Consider the following 19,120-nt stretch of genomic DNA (forward strand, 5'->3'; position numbering starts at 1 on the left):
GGAGAGGTGGAAGCAGCTATATTTCACAAATGGTAACTTCTACTGCTTGGCAGGAGCCAGCCTGGTGGCCCAGAGGTGCCACATGTGCTTCTTTATCCATCCCTGTGCCACCTCAGCTCCATCCTGGCCAGACTGGAGAGCCAGATGACAAGGAGGATCAGAGTGGAGAAAATGACAGAGGTCCATGATAAGATGCTGAAATAACAGCCCAGGGCCTGTTTATGACATTTTCCTTCTTTTTTATCCTACCCCAATCACTCTCACCAAAGTTTTCAAATAGTTGCTTAAAATAGCTTTGTGAGTTTCAAAATGGCCTATAACCTGCACAATTCGATCTCTTCCAAATTTTTAAAACCTAGTAAAATAAATTCATAAATTCAAAGGAAGTTGAAGTTAGGCATTGTATTTTGGAGCAAGTGAAAGGGAATCTGGGAGGTGAGGGACTAGGGAGTGAGTAAGCCTGGGGTGGGGTAGAAAGAAGGGTACTTTTCCTAGGGATTGGATTTTCCCAGGGTGGGGTTTCTTTTTAATGTTTTGGACTAGATGAGCGGAAATGAGGACAGCATGTAACAGCTCAGTGACAGTGTGCTGGGGGCAGAACAGGGATGTCCATAACTCTTTGTCCTGGATCCTTTGACCCTATGATGCAGCTTAAAGCAATTCAAGAACACTTGGGCTTGGCAAAGAGCAGATACGAGGAAAACAAGCTGTTCCCCAGCCTGCAGCAAGGAAGAGAGGAGAAACCCTTGCTTCCTCAGGTGCATTTAATGAAGCTGCAAGGCTCTCCAAGTGCAGAAAGAGCTTTTCAGTTGTTGGATAAATGACTGAGAAGAAAAGTCTGCTCAACTCCTTCAACAGTTCATCCATGGATTGTAGGCAGCAGGGGCATATAAATATCTGGATGTCAAGGGAGAGGGGTGATACTAAGAATCAGTGGGTATATTTCCAACCTTCCGGGAAGGGAAAAACAACCTCTGGCACCCCAGCGGGATTCCAGGTCCTCCCACACTGTAGCCTGCAGGCTCGTGGCTGCCGGCAGGCATTAACTGTGCTTGGAAGCATCTGTCAGCCTCAGCACTATGTGATAACAGACACTCAAATGAAGCAGCATTGTTATGTGCGAGCCCTCCAACAGGGAGCCAAGCATGCCGGAGATCAAACAGCGATGACATGTGTCAGAGCTCCACTCCCACTCCAAAAGCCCCTGTAGAGAAACTAAGCCTGTGCAGCATCCCGCAGCCAGATGCTGCTGGGGGAAGGCAAGGCAGAGAGCAGTGGTGATGGGGGTGAGCAGGCAGGTCTGGAGCCACCTCAGCACTACAAGGCAAGTCTGAAGAAACTTGCAGCTCACTAGTGCAGCAAATCACTCTCACAAGGCTGTGCATAGATATCTTAGTATTGCAAAGAAACACATATTGCCTGGAAAGAACCTGCAAAGGGGGTCAGTGTCCATCTCTCTCCCACGCCACTGGTAGGAATGGGAGAGTGTCTTTGGAGGCTGCTCTACTGGAAGCTGGCAAAGGGCAAAGCCTAGGAAAGAGCAGATCTGTTGATTGGAGAGGGAAGAGGTCCCGGCCTCCTGTGTCTGTCTGTTTGTCTACGCTCTCTCTGGGAAGAGATTCTCCTGGTGATAGAGCCCACTGATAGAGCAGCTGAGTTTCATCTGTTGGACAGAGGGATTTCAGGCATCTTGTGGGCAGGGTGCCCTGGCTCCTGATTCAAGGGTGTGATTTCAGAGCCTCATCTCCTGGGCACTTCTGCCCTGTGGCTTTGGCACTGAAGTGATGGGCTCTGCACAGACCTGACACCCCTCTGCCCTTCCTCACCTCCAACTCTTCTGTCTTCAGCTAGGACAGTATTTGAGCACAGAATGAGAAAGAAAACAAATGCATGGAAATAGGGATTTTGCAGTCTAGTAGGATGATTCTTAAGCAGCCAGGCATACTTTGGAGACAGCCATCCCAGGAGAAGAGGCTTTGCTTGGGAACCCTGGCTCCCCCTGGCCCCTTGGGTCAGGGGGTAGATGTGGTGCTGACACAGTCAGGTGAATAGGGTCAAGGAAAAGAGGACAAAGAAGCTCAGTCTGATGGTGAAATGGAAAGAAACTGCTGCTAGTGGTGGTAGCTACAAGGCTCTGAGTGAGGCAAGGCTTGTAGGGTGAGACAATATGTTGCATTAAGCCAGCCAATATCACCGTTAAAAGGGGAAGAGGAAGGCCTGTGGTTAGATGAGCAGTGAGGAAATGCTTGCATGCTGAAAGCTAGCTCATTTCATTCAACTCTTTCCATTTAAAAACCAAAAGCATTCTCTCTCTGCAAAACCTTGTCTCGCTGACCTCCTTTGCCACTTTAAGAACCAGCAACCATTTCTGGAGACCTTGGCCTGGCTCCACAGAACAGCCTTAGCTTTGCTGGACCCCAGCATCTCCCTGCGCAGGCACTGGTCATGAGTTTCTCAGTCCATGGGTGTTGAAAGGAGCCAACATGGTGCCATGGCTGCTAAACCCACTGGCAGGAGAGCAGAGCAGCTCTGACCCCCCAGCAGTCTCCGGAGAAAAGCACTTTGAATATGTCAGGCCATGAGGCCTGTGGCCAAAGGCTGTGGCTGTGGAGATAAACTGAGTTCCTGGGTGAAATGGACAAGGAGACTATGTGAATCCTTGAGCTCTGTCACAACCTCTCTCCTCTCCTCTGGATGCTCTTTTGTAGACAGGCTCCCTTACAGCTTTCTCCAGTGCCCTAGCAAAGGGAATGATGGCTGGGAAGGGGAGGGAGTGCACCGGTGCTGTTGTAAAACGCAAAACCAAGCCCTCTGGTCCATGCACTGTCAACAAAGATCTTCAAGGTGAAAAGATATTTGAAGGAAAAGAAAAGTAATTGCTGTTGGCCTTTGGTGTCATTTCAGCAGAGAGAACATCATTCTGCTTCCAGAGTGGCATAAGTTACTTTCATACTTAAAAATAAAACACTTCTGCAATGCTGTGCTGCCATGTACCGAGACACAATACAGTACACGAGTGATGGGAAAAGCAGGAACTCTGCAGAATGGGGCAGTCCTAAAAATGCTGCACTTGCCCAGGCTAAGTATTGCTCTCTGCAGTACTGCTGTAATCTTGCAGAGATTTCAGCTTCTTCTCTCGCCTCCAGCCCTTCCTCACCGTCCCAGGCAGCGATGGCAGAAACAGCCCCCTCACAGCCTCCTTCCCATATTCCCTTTTTTCCCCCCTCTCTCTATCCTCCCTAACGTGACTGCAACAAGAGCAGACCAGGGGATGATTTTCAAGGGGATTCTGGTTGCTGTTTCAACGCCTGCAGACACGGCACAGAGGAGCGTGTGGCTGGCGGATCCCCTCTGCGTTCCCAATGATGACGGCTCCATGGGTGAGCTGCCACCCCTCTCACAGTGGGAGGTCTGTTTGGGGAGTGCTGCGGGTGCCAAGCCAGACATTACAAGATCCAACTTTCCAGTGAAATTCAGACTTTTCTCTAGGACAAAAAACTTGAAAAAACATGGGGAATGAGAATGAAAACAAAACAATAGCCTTCAAAGACTTGTTTCTTAATGCAGCTAAAACCTTTGGGCAGGAGGATGGAAAGCAGCACAGGAAGATCAGCAACGAGCGCAGCCAGCCAGTGCATGGCCAAGGCCATGCTCAGCCTGGTGCAAGCCTGTGCTGCAGCATGGGCAGTTAAAAAACAGAACCTGGAAGGTGCTGGTTTACTGCTGTGGCCAGAAAATCCCCCAGGCCCACACAGAAAGGTTAGACTGGTTGCAGAACCAGGGAGGAGTTGGAACAGAGGAGGGGCTGAGACACAGAAGCAGCCACCACGAAGGGCTTCATCTCAGCAAGAACAGCATCCTCCTCACCTGGCCAGCTGCTCTCCCACTGTGTTCTCTACCACTGAAACCCTGCAGATTGCCAGAGCCTTCTCTGGCTGCACACCTCAGCAACCAGCCTCTCTTCTGAATCTTGGAGATAAAAAGGGAAAGAGAACGAACATGAGACGGAAGAAATGTGACCTTACGCCAGAGTAAGCACCTTGTCTACAAAAAAAAACTCCATGATACCAGTTTCCTTCATTCTCTTGTGCCTGAGGAGGGCCAAGGCAACCTAATGCTCAAGGAAAAGCAGCGTCCACGTTCACACCCCCTCTGAAGCCTGTGTTGACCTGTAGCTTCCAGAGAAGGACAACGTGCTCTCTTGGGCCTTGTTGGTTTTACTTGGCATGACCCATCTCTTGCCTTTGCACCAGCATGTTCTTCTCTACAGGCAACTACCTACCCCAAAACTGTATGTGGTCTAGGAGAGAAGCAGGAGCAGCTCTGCCCAGCAGTGTGCCTTAGCACTGCCCAAATGCCCTGCCTGTGTTTGGTCTCCTGCAGCTTCCTCAGACTGATTCCCTTTTCACACCACCATCCTTCTTCAAGCTTTATCTTCCATCTGCTGCAATGGAAAACCTGCTACGGAAAGTTCTGGCCAGGTCACACCACGTCTCTACCTCTGTTCTGAATTCAGCCGAATGTAGTCAAAGCACTGGAGTATCTTTGCTTTTGTGACACAGGGCAAAACACAAAAAATACTAAGGACTGATCATGGCAGATTCACTCGGACAGATGCCTGCCTTGGTTTCCTCCTCTTCCCTGATGTCTTTCTGTGCACAAATATGTACCAAACATGAAAGTTGCACTCGACAGAGACATCCGGACGTATCCAGACTCTACTAACAATCAGTGTCTCGGGCAGACAGTCAATCCAAACAAGTTCTCCATTTGTCTAGCTCTTGCCTGGCTGCACTTCTGTACATTTGTAAGTGTTTACACTGAGCTTGCTTCTGCCATTTCTGTCTCTGGTTGCTGGAATGAAATTCCCAGAGCTGTCAAGTCTGCTCTGGTGCATGCTTCTCTGGGATGCACGAGCACAACGCAGAGCTCTCATCAAAGACCACTGTGCCAAGAAGCAAGCTGGAAGCATCCACTGGACATGTTATCTCCGCGCACATGACCGCAGGTCACCGAACTACAGCCCAGCAACTTTGAGTGAGCAAAATGCAAGCCAGCTAGAGCAGAAGACAGACTAGACATGAGCATAGGACATGGTCTGCAGTGGGAATGATGCAATGATGCCTTCATGCTGGACCCAGGAGCCCCAGCAGAAGGTCCTTGAGAGGTTACAGTGCTCAGTGGCTCTTTTAAAGCAGAAAGATCATGGAGAAAGGAGTGTTTCCCTGGCTCTGACTCGGTGTGACATTTCTTGTGTGTGAAGACACCACTCCAGAGAAAAGCATGCTTACATCAAGCATCTGCCCTACATCACCCGTCGCTTGCATTGTGTGGTCTGTTGCATGCGGGGATGGTTACAGGGCAGTCAATCAGAGGTAGCCAACAGAGGAAGATATTTGCACACAATTAAAAAGGATGAAAACATCCCCTTCAGCTAGCCTGAATTCCTGCCAAAATCAACAAGAGCCATTTGGTTTGCAAGGGAGAACTGTATCCCCCAGAGCCAGAGGGACTGACGATGGGATTTTCTTGTGGCACAGGAAGACAGAAAACCCAGGGGATACATTTTTCTTATTACCATGAAATTCACCTGAAAAAAAGGCAGACAAACATCTGCCCACTCAGTGAGGACCAGCAGTGACAACCTCCTGGAGATGCAGCTGGAACTTGGGCACGTGCTGAGCTGTGGGATTGGGACCTGCTGGCATTTCTTAAACACATTTGCTCTGCTGGATGACTGCAAGGAGCATATGCAGGTATTTCATGACCATTTTCATGGTAGCCTGTGATTAAGGATGCATTCTGGAATCCTGAAGGTCTAAGTCCAGCAGAGCCAACCCTACTGCAGCTCTGGGCATAACTCCCAAGAGAAACCTAACATCCTGGCACGGTGAAAGAGAAAAGAGGTGCAGAGATTTTATAGCCATCTGCAGCCTAACAGAAGTGTTGAGCAGCTGTCCTGCTTCCTAATGGGGGGGATCACAGGAAACAGTGAGCAGGAGACTGCTGTGAGACGGGCAGGAAAAGGCTGAGACGAGGGAGGGACGTGCAAGTCAGGTACACTAGAGGAAAGACTAGAATGCCATGGGAAGAAGAGGAGGAGGCTGAGGCATCTGGGGGCATTTCCTTGCTTGCCTTGACTCTAGCAGCTGCATGGTCACCTGCACCCTTGGGGCTGGCACATAGAGAAGCATAGATGGGCAGGCCCATAGAAGAACGGGAAGATGACAGCAATCAGAGCTCATTGAAGCTGTGCTGTGTTCCAGGATGCTGACAATCCAGTCTGTGTTTGCAAAGAAATTGGCTCCAGCTTAGCTGAGGAGGAGCTGAATGAAGGGAGCACAGGGAGGAGAAAGAGATGCAAGCAGCTCTGGGAAGTGTACATGTGAATGAGGGGCAGAGCTAGGAGGAGCCAATATTGCACTGACAAAAAACCTCCTGTCTTGGACACTTCTGTTCTCCTGGTCAAAGAACCACTGAGTCTACTCCAGTGCTGATGAGCAGTGAAAGCACATGAACAAGCAACCAGAGTGATGAAGCTGGGCAGGAAAGAAGAAAGCAGCTTCCTGTCTGCACAAGCTGAGCTGCAGCCTCTGTACCACACTGTGTCACATCTGGCACAGGCCAGCACCTTGCCCTGCACCAGACTTAGTCAGAGCTGGTTGCTCTCAAACCATCCCATCCCATCCCATCCCATCTGGGCAGCCAGACCATATGCAAGGCAGATATCTCCCATGTGGGGGCTGCCCCCAGAGAAGAGACCCTCAGCACAGGCCCTCCACATTCTCCTGTGAGGTATGAGGGGGTAACATGCAATGGGCCGAGCTCCCCATCCAATTCCATCCCACTCCAGCCTACGCAGTATGGCCCTCCCACCCCTGTATGCTGCGGCAGTGAGGAATCCTTGCTGGGGCCAGGTGGGCCCGTCCAGTTCCCCAGCACGGAGCAGCAGCGCTGGATGCCTGTGCCCCTGGAACGGACAGCGGGTGCGCTCCTGCCAATTGTTTGATGTAGTGTTATTTCCAGAGCCCCTGCCAAGCCTGTGTCAGGCTGAGAGCAAGCCCGTAACTCTATAGGGCCGAGTCTGCAGCCTCCTCTGCTAATCTAGGACTGCACCTCTTAAAACCATGGCTGTTGTTTTCCTGTTTCTCCTTCCTAATGAGTCTGGCATGGAGAGAACCATAGGCTGCACAGGCAGTGAGAAGCAAGTGCCCAGCAGTGCGGTGGGCATCGGCCCTGACAGCAGCACATACCTGGCCGAGGGGGGCAGGTCAGGCACCTGTCCACCCCCCAGAAGAGCCCCACGCTGCCACAGCAGTCCTCCAGCAGGGTCAGCCCTGGCAGCGGGTTGGCACACTGTGGAGAGAGAGAGGAGGGGGGTCAGGCATCACCAGGCTGGAGTCAGGACTGAGCATCTGTCCCACTTGGCTCACAAGGGCGATGAGGGCTCGGGGTAGATGGCAGCACCGTGTTCACAGCACAGCTTCCCACAGGGCTGGGGATGCAGTTTAAGACAGTAAACAGTTCTGCAGACAGAAAAACACACGGCTCCCTCAGCTGCACCCCTTGGAGGGGAAGGGGACATTCAGCGGAGCAGAACGTGCACCAGAGATGGTATCACCCAGCCAAGCTCTCTGCTCAGCCCCGTGCCTGGACGATTAGCTCGCAAAATGGGTGCACCACTCCAGCCTAGTGGGGAGCTGGCAGTGAGGCACTTTCCTTTGCTTAATGAGTCTCTCTTTCCCCCCTGCCAAGGCTCTCTGGATTACAGGCTTCCCCATCAGAGTTGAGCCGCCATGGCCTGCAGGCCAGGTCTGGCCCCCGTCCACGTGCGGATGGCGGTGTGCCCAGCGCTTGCATTCCCATCAGCTAGGCTGCAGGTTGAGCAGGGAGAGGCGAGCATGTCCTGCTGGGCTCCACAGACTGTCCCCACCTAGTGGGGTGCAAGTATGACTGGGGTACGACTGCCTCCTCCCCCAACCCCTCTGAGCGCTTCTCCCACTTCTCAGCTGCTGGAGTAAGTCACAGTGCTCCCAAGAGCATCTCCGAGCTGGTCACAGAGAGGACAAACTTGCCTCAGTGGTTAGAGATCCGTGCCCTCAGAGGAACAGGGCTTTTCCAGCTCTCTTGTGAGGTGCTCAGGGTCTGATCTCATTTATTTTTGTGCTAGGGAATCTGGTTAAAAGTGTCTTGGATGGGATGGACTAAAAGATGGGATGGGAACCAGCAGCAGCCCTGGGAACAGGCTGAGTGGGAGAGGAGGAGAGTCCTGGACTGCCCCACCAGGGTCTCGCTAAGAGCGAGCTGCTCCAGGGAACTCACAGGTGTTCCTATGGGTGCCAAAAACCTCCAATACTTTTCCAGTGACGCAAAAGAAACATATGGGGAGAGACAAAATAAGAAATTACGATGACTGCAGGCTAGGGGTGAGAAAGCCCCTCATGCACGTTTGCTTCCCAAGCCCTGACCGAGCTGCCCAGGAAGGCAACGTTCCATGGAAATCAGACTTTCATTTATCGTCTGAGAGGGAAAGGAATTTTCCTATGTTTTATACATTTCCTACAATAATCACAGAGCGTGGCTGTAAATGTTGCTATAAATAGGGCACCCTATTTTAAACAAGACTGTGTGTGAAAGCTATCAAGTCTGGGCTATGCTGCCCTGGGGCACAGCCTGCTTGGGGCAAGATAGCACGGCCTCCTTCTTGGGACAAAACAAGCGATTTTCTTCCCAAGTAACACATACAATACATTCTTCCCACATAACACATTGCTGCCCATGTCTGTAGTATTTGGATGTTGTCCACACATCATGCTGAACAGATTCATGCAATGGAAGCCTACCATTCCTGCCCCATATGCAAACACACCCGTTCACCAGAAACAGAAACGTGTCCATGCACAGTTCCAAAGTCAATGAGTGACCTCTTACCTGCCCATGGAGAGCCTCCCGAAAGCACCTCCCCAGCAACCCTGGGGATCTCTGCTGCTGGCCTCCCTCAGTGGCGATGCTATTGCCATTTCCATTGGTGTAGGTGTACCAGGGCACCGCGGCCATCTGAGGCACCAGCACTGCCTCCACGCTGTTCTCCTCTGACACCTCTGAGTCACCCCGCACCCTGGCCACCTGATGAATCTGCACGGTGGCTTCTGGAGGGTGGTTGATGTGGACATTCACCAGGGAAGGGTTCAGGGAAGCTGGAAGATGAGTTCATACCATACTTGTGATGATCTGGCAACAATTTGGCACCTGAAGTGTATTCTGTCCATCAACAAAGGCACAAGGGAGGAGAGGTAGACTGACCCTACCAGAGTTTTCTGGTTCTCTGTTCTCACTTTGTCTTGAAAACAAGACAAACCTACCAAGACCTTAACCCTAATCCTAATCCTCACCTGTGCCAGAGCTAGTGCCATTCACCTCTTCCTCTTCTTTCCTCCTCACAGCACTTCCCTTAAGCTTCCTGATTCCCACACCCACTGTTTTGGTCACCCTTTGGTCCCCTGGCCACAGCTAGATCCCCAGAGCAAGGCTTCGTGAGCACAAGACATCGGCCCTTCTCCAAGCCAGGTGCCTCAGTGGTCAGAGGAAGTGCACTCACCCAGCTGGTTGGACAAGGGCAGAGTGTACGTGGAGTGCTTCATAGAACCACTGGCTACGGAGTTTGGTGCCTTCCCTCCTTGCTTCTTTTCTGGAGAGGGGGCCGGCAAGTGGCAAAACTTCCCCGTGGAGTTGGAAGGGCACCAGCACTCATCACGGCCAACACAGCGTCCTCCATTCAGGCAGGGGATCTGGCAGAAGTCTGCAAGGCAAAGGGAGGCCTGCTCAGTGGAGACACTAAACCCCTGCCTCTAGCTGAGGGACTGGAGCGTGGCTGGCATGAACCCTGGGAGCCCCACTGTGCAAGCATAGAAACCACAGTCCTCCCTGAACTCTGCACAGAGCTGGAGCCACGGGCTGATGATGAGCCCTCTCTTGGGGCCACAGCCAGCATGGGGCATCTGTGCTGTGGAGCAGTGTTACTGGCCCAGCTGCACCCCTTGGCACAGGGCAGGAGCTGTGGCAGCCACAGGCAGCCGAGTCAGCACAGTTCCTGCTTTCCTGCATTGAGGGATTTTGAGCCCCCTCCCAACTTGGCAAGGATTTTCCTCCCAACCAGGAGGGAGGTGAGTGGGGACGGGAGAGGCAGAGGAGAGAACGGGCAGGGAGCCACATGTGCAGAGCCTCTCTCTCGGCCAGCTCCAGCCCTGCCAGCAGCTGGAGTGGGGGAAGCATGGAGCGGGACAGAAGAACTGGGAGCAATTCATCTGCACAGGCTTGGAAAAAGCATCTGCTGCTGATGAAACTGAAGTCACGTCTTTTCTGGTCTCATCAGATGGCTGGAGCAATTCAGAGTGCACCTCTGTGTATGCAGCACTCAGGCAAGGCACGGAATTTCCTAACAGATCATCCTGACTCATTTCAGCATGAGATGAGACACTGCTTCTGCACATTCCAGGATGGCTTGTTGGGTTCACCCCAGGGGATGGGCTCCTACCCTGCTCAGAGATCCATTTGCTCAAGTCAAGCACATAGTTCTGGGGGGAGCTGACACATCTTTGGACTGGGATCTAGGCAGAAATTCCCATTAACCCATATCACTCAGTATCCACAATGTATTCAGTGTTGGAAGAGCTCGCATCACAGAGGCTCATATAACAGGGCCAGTGGGCTGCTCCCACCAGCTGGCTCCAAGAGGATGTGCCCAACCCACACCTGGGTATCCCAGTGACCAGATGAGCAATCCCAGCAGCTCTCAAAGGCAAGCAGAGATTTCTGCAGCCCTGTCTATAGGAATGGCTTGCAACCTGCAGCCAGCTCTCCTGGCTGCCACGTGAGTGAAAGGAGAGAACAGGAGGAAATTAGGTGATGAAAGTCAGCCCCAGGACTGGATGCCAATGAAAGCAGTGAGCTGGCTTGGAGAAGGAAGGGGCGGCGAGGCTTGGCTGCGGGCCTAGCTCAAATACACACGTCCCCCCAACCTAGGGCGGGATGGAAATAGAAGTTGCTTGTCCAAGAAAGAGAGCAATGAGGCAAGGTCTGTCTTTCTACCCCAGAGACAAAGATGAAGTAAGCCCCAAGGACTCCAGGAGACATCTTTCTAGGCACCGGGAGAGGCCATCTCCTCCCATGCCCAACAAGCCCAAGTCCTCAGTCCACAGAGACAGGAAAAGCAGAAGGAGGAGAGAGGGGTAGCAGGCAAGAAGGTGGGCTGGGAGCCCTTGGCCACTCACAGATGCGGAAGCCAGACTTGGGGTCGTGGTCATGTCCCCCTTGGCTGTAGAGAGTGGTGGTGTCTCCCTTCTCACAGCTGTTGTAGCAGCGCCCATTCCGGCATGTCTGTTTGCAGATGGTGGGTGTGAAGACGATTTTTATTTTCCTAATCTTCTCTGTCAGGTTAGCCCCTATGGAAGAGAAGGACAGTGCTAAGTGGAAGCAGGATCTCCAGACCAAGGGGCAGGTAATCTCATCTCGAGCTGCAACCCGTTCCCAGAGCAACGACTTACTCCCTGCTCACTCCAGCCTGTCCTCTGCTCCAGCATCATTAAGGCTTTGTCAACACAGGAAAAATCTCCAGCAGCGTGCCCTGCCATAACTCCAGTTTCAGTGACATAACTATCTGTGAAGGGCTACACACCCACTAGCTCCAGTATAAGAGTCTGTTTTTCTCAAATCAATTAATTAGCCTGAATGCTGGTTGCCCTTAAGCCACAGAAAGTCTTCCCACACAACTACACTGGTCCAGCATGGAGAGCATCAAGTTTTGAGAACATCCACGTCTCCCTGCAATTGTCCACTGATTTCCTGCACCCTGCACTCCTCTGCAGTCCCTCACCATCCTCCCATTAGGTAGAGGGGTGAACTGTACTCAGAGCTATTGGAGGTTTGTGGAAAAGGAAGAAGAGGCAGAACTGCTCTGTAACTGTGAGCTAGCTGGCTCAACACCAGAGCTCTCCATCCCTGCCCAGCAAGACAGCCGTTTTTTGGGTTCCCCCACTTGCTTTACTCCCCCCTCATTCTTCCCACTTCAATCCCGCTTTCAGATTACAACTTTAATCAGGCTCACAGCCCTACTCATAAGGGCCAAGATGCCTTGGAGCCTCCCCGGGGAAACATGGCTTCAGAGGAAGCCAAGCTGCAGAAGACAACTTGCATCTGTCCTAGCTGGGGAGCAGCTGACACTGCCTTGGAAATGGCAGGCAGCCTGGCCTGATCCCTGCTTGTATCAGAAGGCGCAAAGGGGGTAGCTAAAGGGAAGAACTAGGTGCTGGTTACACAATCTGACCCCCAGGGCTGCTCTAACAGAGGAAGAAGCTGGGAGGCATCATTCCTACAGGCTGAGGCAACCCCCCTTCAGGGCAATGTGCTGGAGTAATATGTTCAAAAGCTCTGGGAGACATCTGTCACATCTCCCCTGACACCACTCTTTTGCTTTCCTTCAGTGGGGTCTCTCATTGCCAAGGCCTGTAGAGTCCCAATTCTTACTCCTCTTTTCCAGTTCTCAGTTTTTCTTCATTCTGCTCCCTTCTCCTCCTTGGAGCTGGGCTCTCTTATCCTCCACTCCCCCCTTCCAAAATGCTACAGGGATGGCTGGCACCTCCTGTGACTTTGCTTGCCATCCCCTTGCTATGGTATTCCCACCCACACCACGGCCTTTCCCAGTGACACCTCAGGACCCAACAAGGAACCCCAACAGTGACATCCTTGGATGCCTTACCCTTTGCAGCCAATGTGTGCTCCTGGAAAGCCGCAGGTGGGCCAGAGCTGCCCTGCTCGTGCCCATGCCCATTAGGTAGCGTGTTAGACGTGAGCTGGCCATTGCTGGCAGGGTAGCGCCGGACAGTCCGTGATGGCCCTGTGTGCTGGGGGGAGACAGGAGAGCCAATTCTGCTCTGAGTCCTGTGGAAGAGAAGAGAAGAACTGATACTCCTCATGAGTAACTCTGATGACCCCAGTGCCCATCTGCCAGCATGTTCTGTGGGCATCTCAGCACCAAGCTGAGCCATCAGCTTCACACAGAGCTCTGCTGGGTTCCCTCCTCGCTTGTTTTTAGCCATCATTTCACCTAAGGGATGATGACCCACGTCCTTGACATCTATGTCCCCAGAAGACGTGCCCATGCCTGACCCTTTGCCCTCTCCAATACAGCATCAGCTTATCCACCTCGGCTCTCTGCAGGGAACCCATCCCTGACAACTGACTTCAGCACTGCATCCAAGGCTGTCATCAGTTCTGTACCTGCTGGGGTACATTGCTCATCCCAACCCTCATGTCCATAGGGTGTCATCAGGCTCCCGCTGCACTGGAACACCCCAGCTGCCTTTCAGAACCTCTGCATGCTTGTTGGCTGTCCCACCACAGTGTCTCCAGCAAACACTAGCAGCTTCAAATCTGCTCGTTCTTATGGCGGGGAGCTCCCTCTGGCCCTGTATTCCCAGCCCCAGCCAAGCACTGAAAAAACAGAAAGGCAGTCAGAAGTGAAAGCAGGCCAAGCAAATAAACAAAACTTACCCCATGAGGGTCACAAACAAGAGAAAATGACCAAGAACTCATCCCTACAAATGTAGTTACAACTCTCTGCAGTAATTGCATCTATGATTTTTGGTGTTTTCTGAGCACTAAGCATGACAAAGTCATTTGACTGACAAGGTAATGCTTCTTACACCTTGTGATTAGGAGATGTAGACTGCTAGGCAGAGTTTATTGCATGAAGTGAGCACAGCAGCACATCTCTGTTGCACTCACTCCCATTCCTTTGTACTGACTGGCAGCACTAAGCTCCCAGGAGGGTGCTCTGTGCTTATCATCAAGTGTATGCCTCATTCTTGCTTGCACCACCTGCAAGGAAAAAGACTTCAGAATACCAGGGCCCAAAATGGGATGGCTACCTATATGTCCCAAGTTTCTTTGAACGTCCCAGCCTCAGATTCCACTGAAATCAAACTTAAGCACCAACAGGTCTTCTGCTTGTTCACACCAACACCTCCATCTCTCACCAAATGTCTTGGGAAAGAGGCTAGCTTTTCCCACTGAAGAGCATTCCACAGAAGAGCATCTCATTCTATGGGTTTTGCCATTTTCCCTGTCAAACTCAGCAAAAGGAGGTGTTACAGCATCTGCTGGAAGCAGTTTTCTAAAATCACTAGGATTGGCTAATCCAACTACGGTTGGCTGACAGTAGCTCTGGCTCACAGGCATTCCTGGCTTGGATGTCTTGGCATAATGATAAGACCTGGGGAGATGGAAAGGCAAGTAATGCAGTGCTGGTATTCAAACAGGTCAAGCACAATACACACGGCAACTGCTGGCCAACAAACCAGAAATCAGCCCTGAGCAACAAAATGGAAAAGATGACGCATGGGTCAATTAATTGTGAACTAAAGGAAAGGAATACATAAAAGATGTTAAGTCAACAAGATCTATGGAGAACTGTTTTTCTCAAATGAGTCTGTTTTCATCATTTGATAGAATTACATGCACTCACACGACAGGCTTAGAGCTCATGCTATTCCGATAAAAAAATAAACACAGCAGTACAGTGTCAATCAGGCACATGTGAAATGAATAACAAACTGGCGATGTGACAGCACACAAGAAGTAATCGTCACTGGGGAGCGAATTAGATGGGTTCCAAAGTGATCAGTAAGAGGCCTGGCATGACTTCACAATTTCATCTGGAAATAAATATTTTTATTTCAAAATAAACATGTGATCGACATTGATAATGTGTGCTGCTGACACAAAAATTTGCAGTGTGGTGTATCGTGATGAGAACGGAGCAATCATACAGAGCAGTTTGGATCACTCTGTAGGGCAAATCCATTCAAGCAATATGGGATTTTAACACAGCCAAATGCAGAATTACTCTTCTAGGAAGGAGGAATGCAGGCAGCAGCTGCAGATAGAAGGAGACAATCCTGGAAACCAGCAATTCTGAAAAGATTTCAGGGGTAATGACAAGCAATTAAATACGAGCTGTCATCTCAATACTCTGACATCAGGGTACTGAAACACTGCAGGAACAGAGAGGTATTTTTACCTCTTTGCACAGTCTCATCACGGGAGGGACAGTATATGCTAAAATATCACATCTAATTCTAATGTGAAATGTGACATATTTGCTAGAGGATGTTGAAAAAACTGAGAGGATACAGGAAAAAACATGACAAAAAAAATTTGAGGGCTGGTGAAGATGCCTTTCTGTAGGAAACCTGAAGTAGTCAATCTCTTGAATTCAGCAAAAAGAAGATGAAGAGGTGCTCTGATTACAGGACACAGGTTTCTCCACAGGAACAAAATGCCAGGCGTAAAGACCCTTGTAATCTAACTACCAAAAAAAAAAAAGGCAAAATATGAAACAACAGCTGCAAACAGAAGCCAAATGATTCCCTGCTAGAAATCACGCCCACACACATCAGCATAGCTGCTTGCTTTCGGCAAAAAAACACCAAAGCTGTGAAATCCCCAAGTCCTGATACCATTGCTTCAGGAGAGGAAACCATGCTTCTGGGAGAGATCACTGAAACACTGCAGAGGTAGCTGTATGAGGATCAGTAATCTGTGCTATTAGAGAAGCTCTTTCTGATCATCTTTTGATCTGCTGATCATTTCTGACCTTGAGCTGTAGGAATCTAGGAACAGTTTTATTCCAGTGACAGAAGTCTCTGGATTTCTTGTAATCTAATTGTCTCTAATGTAGGAAAGCCTTGAGAGTGAAGTGGCTGAGCTTCTGTAAGGAGGTATGAGTGAGTCCTGAGAAGGGAGCAGCACAGGTGGCCTCATTAGAATAGAGATCTAAACTGAGATGAGACTAGAAAGCAGTTCCTATTTCTCAGTGGCTGGTAAGAACAACCAGAATAATTGCAGAGAAGTGAACATTATTTCAATACCACATCAGTCCCCAGCAGCCTCTTCCAGAAGCTGCCCTGAGATTCTGCAGAGTACCAGCTACCCCTACTTCCACAAGTGCCATCACTTGCCCATACATTTCTAAGCTGCTCATCCAGCTCTGCTGCCACCAAGGAAACTTCTGGTCCCTATTACCTTCTTCTTTGCTATCTAGTGTGCTACAGCTGCCTTTGTTGGTGAAAAAGGAAAGGACATACAGAGCTCTAGGGAGGCCACAAGAGCTACCAAGCCCTAAAAGCTGAGGCAACCTTGTTCTCCAGTCTCTGGTTAGAGATCCCAAGCATAGCGCTGTGGGTAAACATGGCTGGGACCATGCATTGTATAGGCGGAAGCACCCAAAGCGGGGGGGAGGCGAGAGTTCCCCAGCCCAGCAACCCTCACTGTCCTAGTGCTGATCACCCTAGGGCAACTTCAACTCTGAGTTTTGAAGATCCCTGGGTAAGAGTGGCCAGTGGAATGAGACAGGGAGATACAAGCTCTGGTGCTTGAAAATATACACACCATGTCTATCGTATGCTACGTGCAAGCAGCAAGGCTTGGCTGGGTGCAGCCCATTGCCTGCATAAAGGAATTCCAGCCCTTGGCTCTGGGGACAACTCCTTTGATTCTCAGGATCATCAGATTTGGTAGGGAGAAAAAAAAAAAAAAAAACATTAAGAGCTTTAGAAAAAATAATAATTAGCATCTTGGTTATGAAGAAAATTGGATTACATGGGCTCACTGCAGAGAGGCAGTGCCAACCTTATTAAGGAAAAATGGGGGAGGAACATTACTCCATGCCTCACCATACTAAAGGAAAAGCCATCCTACTGGGATCTTCTTGGCAAAGCATTCCTGTGTGTGTTGCAGTAGAGAGAGGCAGATTTGCTTTGCATTAATATGTTTGTTTGGTTCTATTCTAGGCAGATGAGCTCGGGGATTTGTACACTGCATTGAGTAACACCCTCCTATCCCAGGCCATAGAAATCAATGGCAGAGGGAGACTTTCTATCCCTGTTTGTCAGATACAGTCTCTACCCAAGTCACAGCAAGTGGCTGACTCAGGGTCAGGGAATACAAAACAGAGTTTTTCCCTCAAAGCATCAAAATTAGGCCATGCTGGGTAGAGGAGGACTGGCTCACTTGCAGGGTGTCAGGATATGGGCCTAAGCTCACCTGGTCAGGTATTAGCAACCCCTAACCATCTGGTGGGCCTTAACATATTGCCAGAGCTTGAAATCTCTGCCCAGTTCCCAGGGATCTTCTTAGGAATCGTAGAATCATAGAATGGCCTGGGTTGAAAAGGACCTGAAGTAAAAGCAAGGACAGAAGACAGGCACAGTGGCTCCAGATCATTGTAGGGATTCCCAGCAGAGGGGGGATCTTGTACTATCATTTTCTATGCCTGCACCTGCTCCAGGAAGGGGCACTGAAGAGGAAGAGGAGGTTGAGACCTTAAAGACTGTGTTCTGGGACACTTAAAAGTCCTAGGGCTTCACATTCATTCAGTCGTACAGCCTCCCCCAGAGCAGTATTACTCACTTCCACACTTCCAGCCAGGCACAAGGCCAGCACGGATCTCTGCAGCATGGAGCCTCTGCAGAGAGGCAGAGGTCTCTTCCTTTATAGGCAACCGCCTGCCAAGCAGCTGGTTTCCCTGCTCTTCATCTGTCAGAGCTGCTGACAGCTAGCTCCGTGTCAGGCACAGCCCGTGGGGCAGAGACAGCGTGCAGGCTCCTGGGACACCTCTCCTTCTGTTCTGCCCTGAGGCATCCACCGCTGCGGTGCCCAGCTAACATCAGCAGCGCTCTGAGGGGAAATGTGGCTCCAGGAGGGAAGGTGGAGGGAGCACTATTATCCCTCAAGGAGCGAAGATGTCTGTCCTCCTGCTGATCTCCACCTGGATGACACTAAGAGATCACTAGCCAAGAAACCTTGGTCACTGGCACTTGGGATAATAATGCCCGTGTAAAAATGCACTATTTAATAAAATTTCTGCTGCTTGTGACACTCTGCTCGGCATGTGTTTTCAGAGAGAGCAAGTCAGAGTAGGAGAAAAAATGCATTCCCTGGTACAACAGTTACCCTGTCCAGTCCCAAACAAAACTGCAAGGTGCCTGCTTCCTGGTACCTCTCACCCCACTGAGAGCAGCGAGCAGAAGATGAAGATGGCAGGCTCCTGGCAACCATGTTGACGAACATGAAGACTGCTGTTTTCTGAATAACCACATTTTCCCTTAAAAGCCTGTAATTTCAAGTCTAATAAGCAGAATCACAATGAACAAGACTAAATGACCAAGGTCAAAAAAAAAAATACAGTTTTCCTAACCCACTGCACATAGAAAGTGATTTGAGAAATGTGCTGGTTACTCTGAATGACCTTGGTCCATGTGGGTAAGCAAAAGCCATGAGGTAACCAAGTAGATGCACAGCTGTGGCTTCTCTCAGTGACCTAAGGGCAGCTATCCTCCTTGGGGCTGGAGGCAAGGGTGGCAAACTCTTCAAAGCACTCCCCTCTCCCCACCAGCAACACCTCAGTCTTTCCTGGATTTTGTTTCGATCGGCTGCTCTTTGTTCAAATGTTGATTTTGGCTAGTTTGCTAGCAAGCTGGGAAAGGGTGTATTTTGCATCTTGCACAAAAGGAAATGCAGAGCCAAGTGCCACAGGACTATTACTGTTGTTTCATCCTGGTTGTCTCACCCCTTCCCCAGCCAAAGCCTGGCTGACCACAACAGGGTAGACAGCCTCAGGCACTGCAGAGAGTGAAACCTGGACAGTGTGGGCAGTGGGCAGTGGTGCCAACCCCAGATGTCACTGGGCAATGGTAGGAAAGTCACTCCCTCAGCTGGATTTGTTTCTTTTTACTAAGGAGCAACGGGTGTGTGCCAGGAGGAAAACGGTGGGGAACAGGGAAGGTGCTGGCCAAACCAAAAGTGAAGATTGGAGACCCTCAGGGAAGTAACTGTCTCCCAAGAGTCCCATTTCCAGACCCATGCTCCACAGGCTGCTCGCCACCAGCTGGCTGCCTGTCCCCTGGGAAGCAGCTGCAGCCACCTGCTTCCTGCTGGCCAGCCCTTCCCAGGGCGGCTGCTGCTCCTTGCCCAGGGAGCAGGGAGGGGAGCAGTGCCTTTCTGGCAGGAACCAAGTGATAAGGACCGCCACCTTCAGGGCACCCCACAGTAGGCCACAGGGCTG

At 50.7% G+C, this 19,120-nt stretch overlaps 1 protein-coding gene across 4 annotated transcripts in view; it reads right to left on the reverse strand.

Annotated features, from left to right (window-relative positions):
• LTBP2 (latent transforming growth factor beta binding protein 2) overlaps nucleotides 1–19,120 on the reverse strand; it is a 60,861-nt gene that overhangs the window by 20,494 nt on the left and 21,247 nt on the right. For all 4 annotated transcript variants that reach the window (XM_021402106.1, XM_021402107.1, XM_021402105.1 and 1 more), the window contains exons 4-8: nucleotides 12,755–12,936; nucleotides 11,271–11,441; nucleotides 9,599–9,799; nucleotides 8,932–9,197; nucleotides 7,254–7,356 (exon numbers count right to left, since the gene is read on the reverse strand). In XM_021402106.1, coding sequence (XP_021257781.1) covers nucleotides 7,254–7,356; nucleotides 8,932–9,197; nucleotides 9,599–9,799; nucleotides 11,271–11,441; nucleotides 12,755–12,936 — 923 coding nt within the window. The remainder of the gene's footprint in view (nucleotides 1–7,253; nucleotides 7,357–8,931; nucleotides 9,198–9,598; nucleotides 9,800–11,270; nucleotides 11,442–12,754; nucleotides 12,937–19,120) is intronic.

This window comes from Numida meleagris, chromosome 6, assembly GCF_002078875.1.
Source record: "Numida meleagris isolate 19003 breed g44 Domestic line chromosome 6, NumMel1.0, whole genome shotgun sequence".
Lineage (NCBI taxonomy): Eukaryota > Metazoa > Chordata > Aves > Galliformes > Numididae > Numida > Numida meleagris.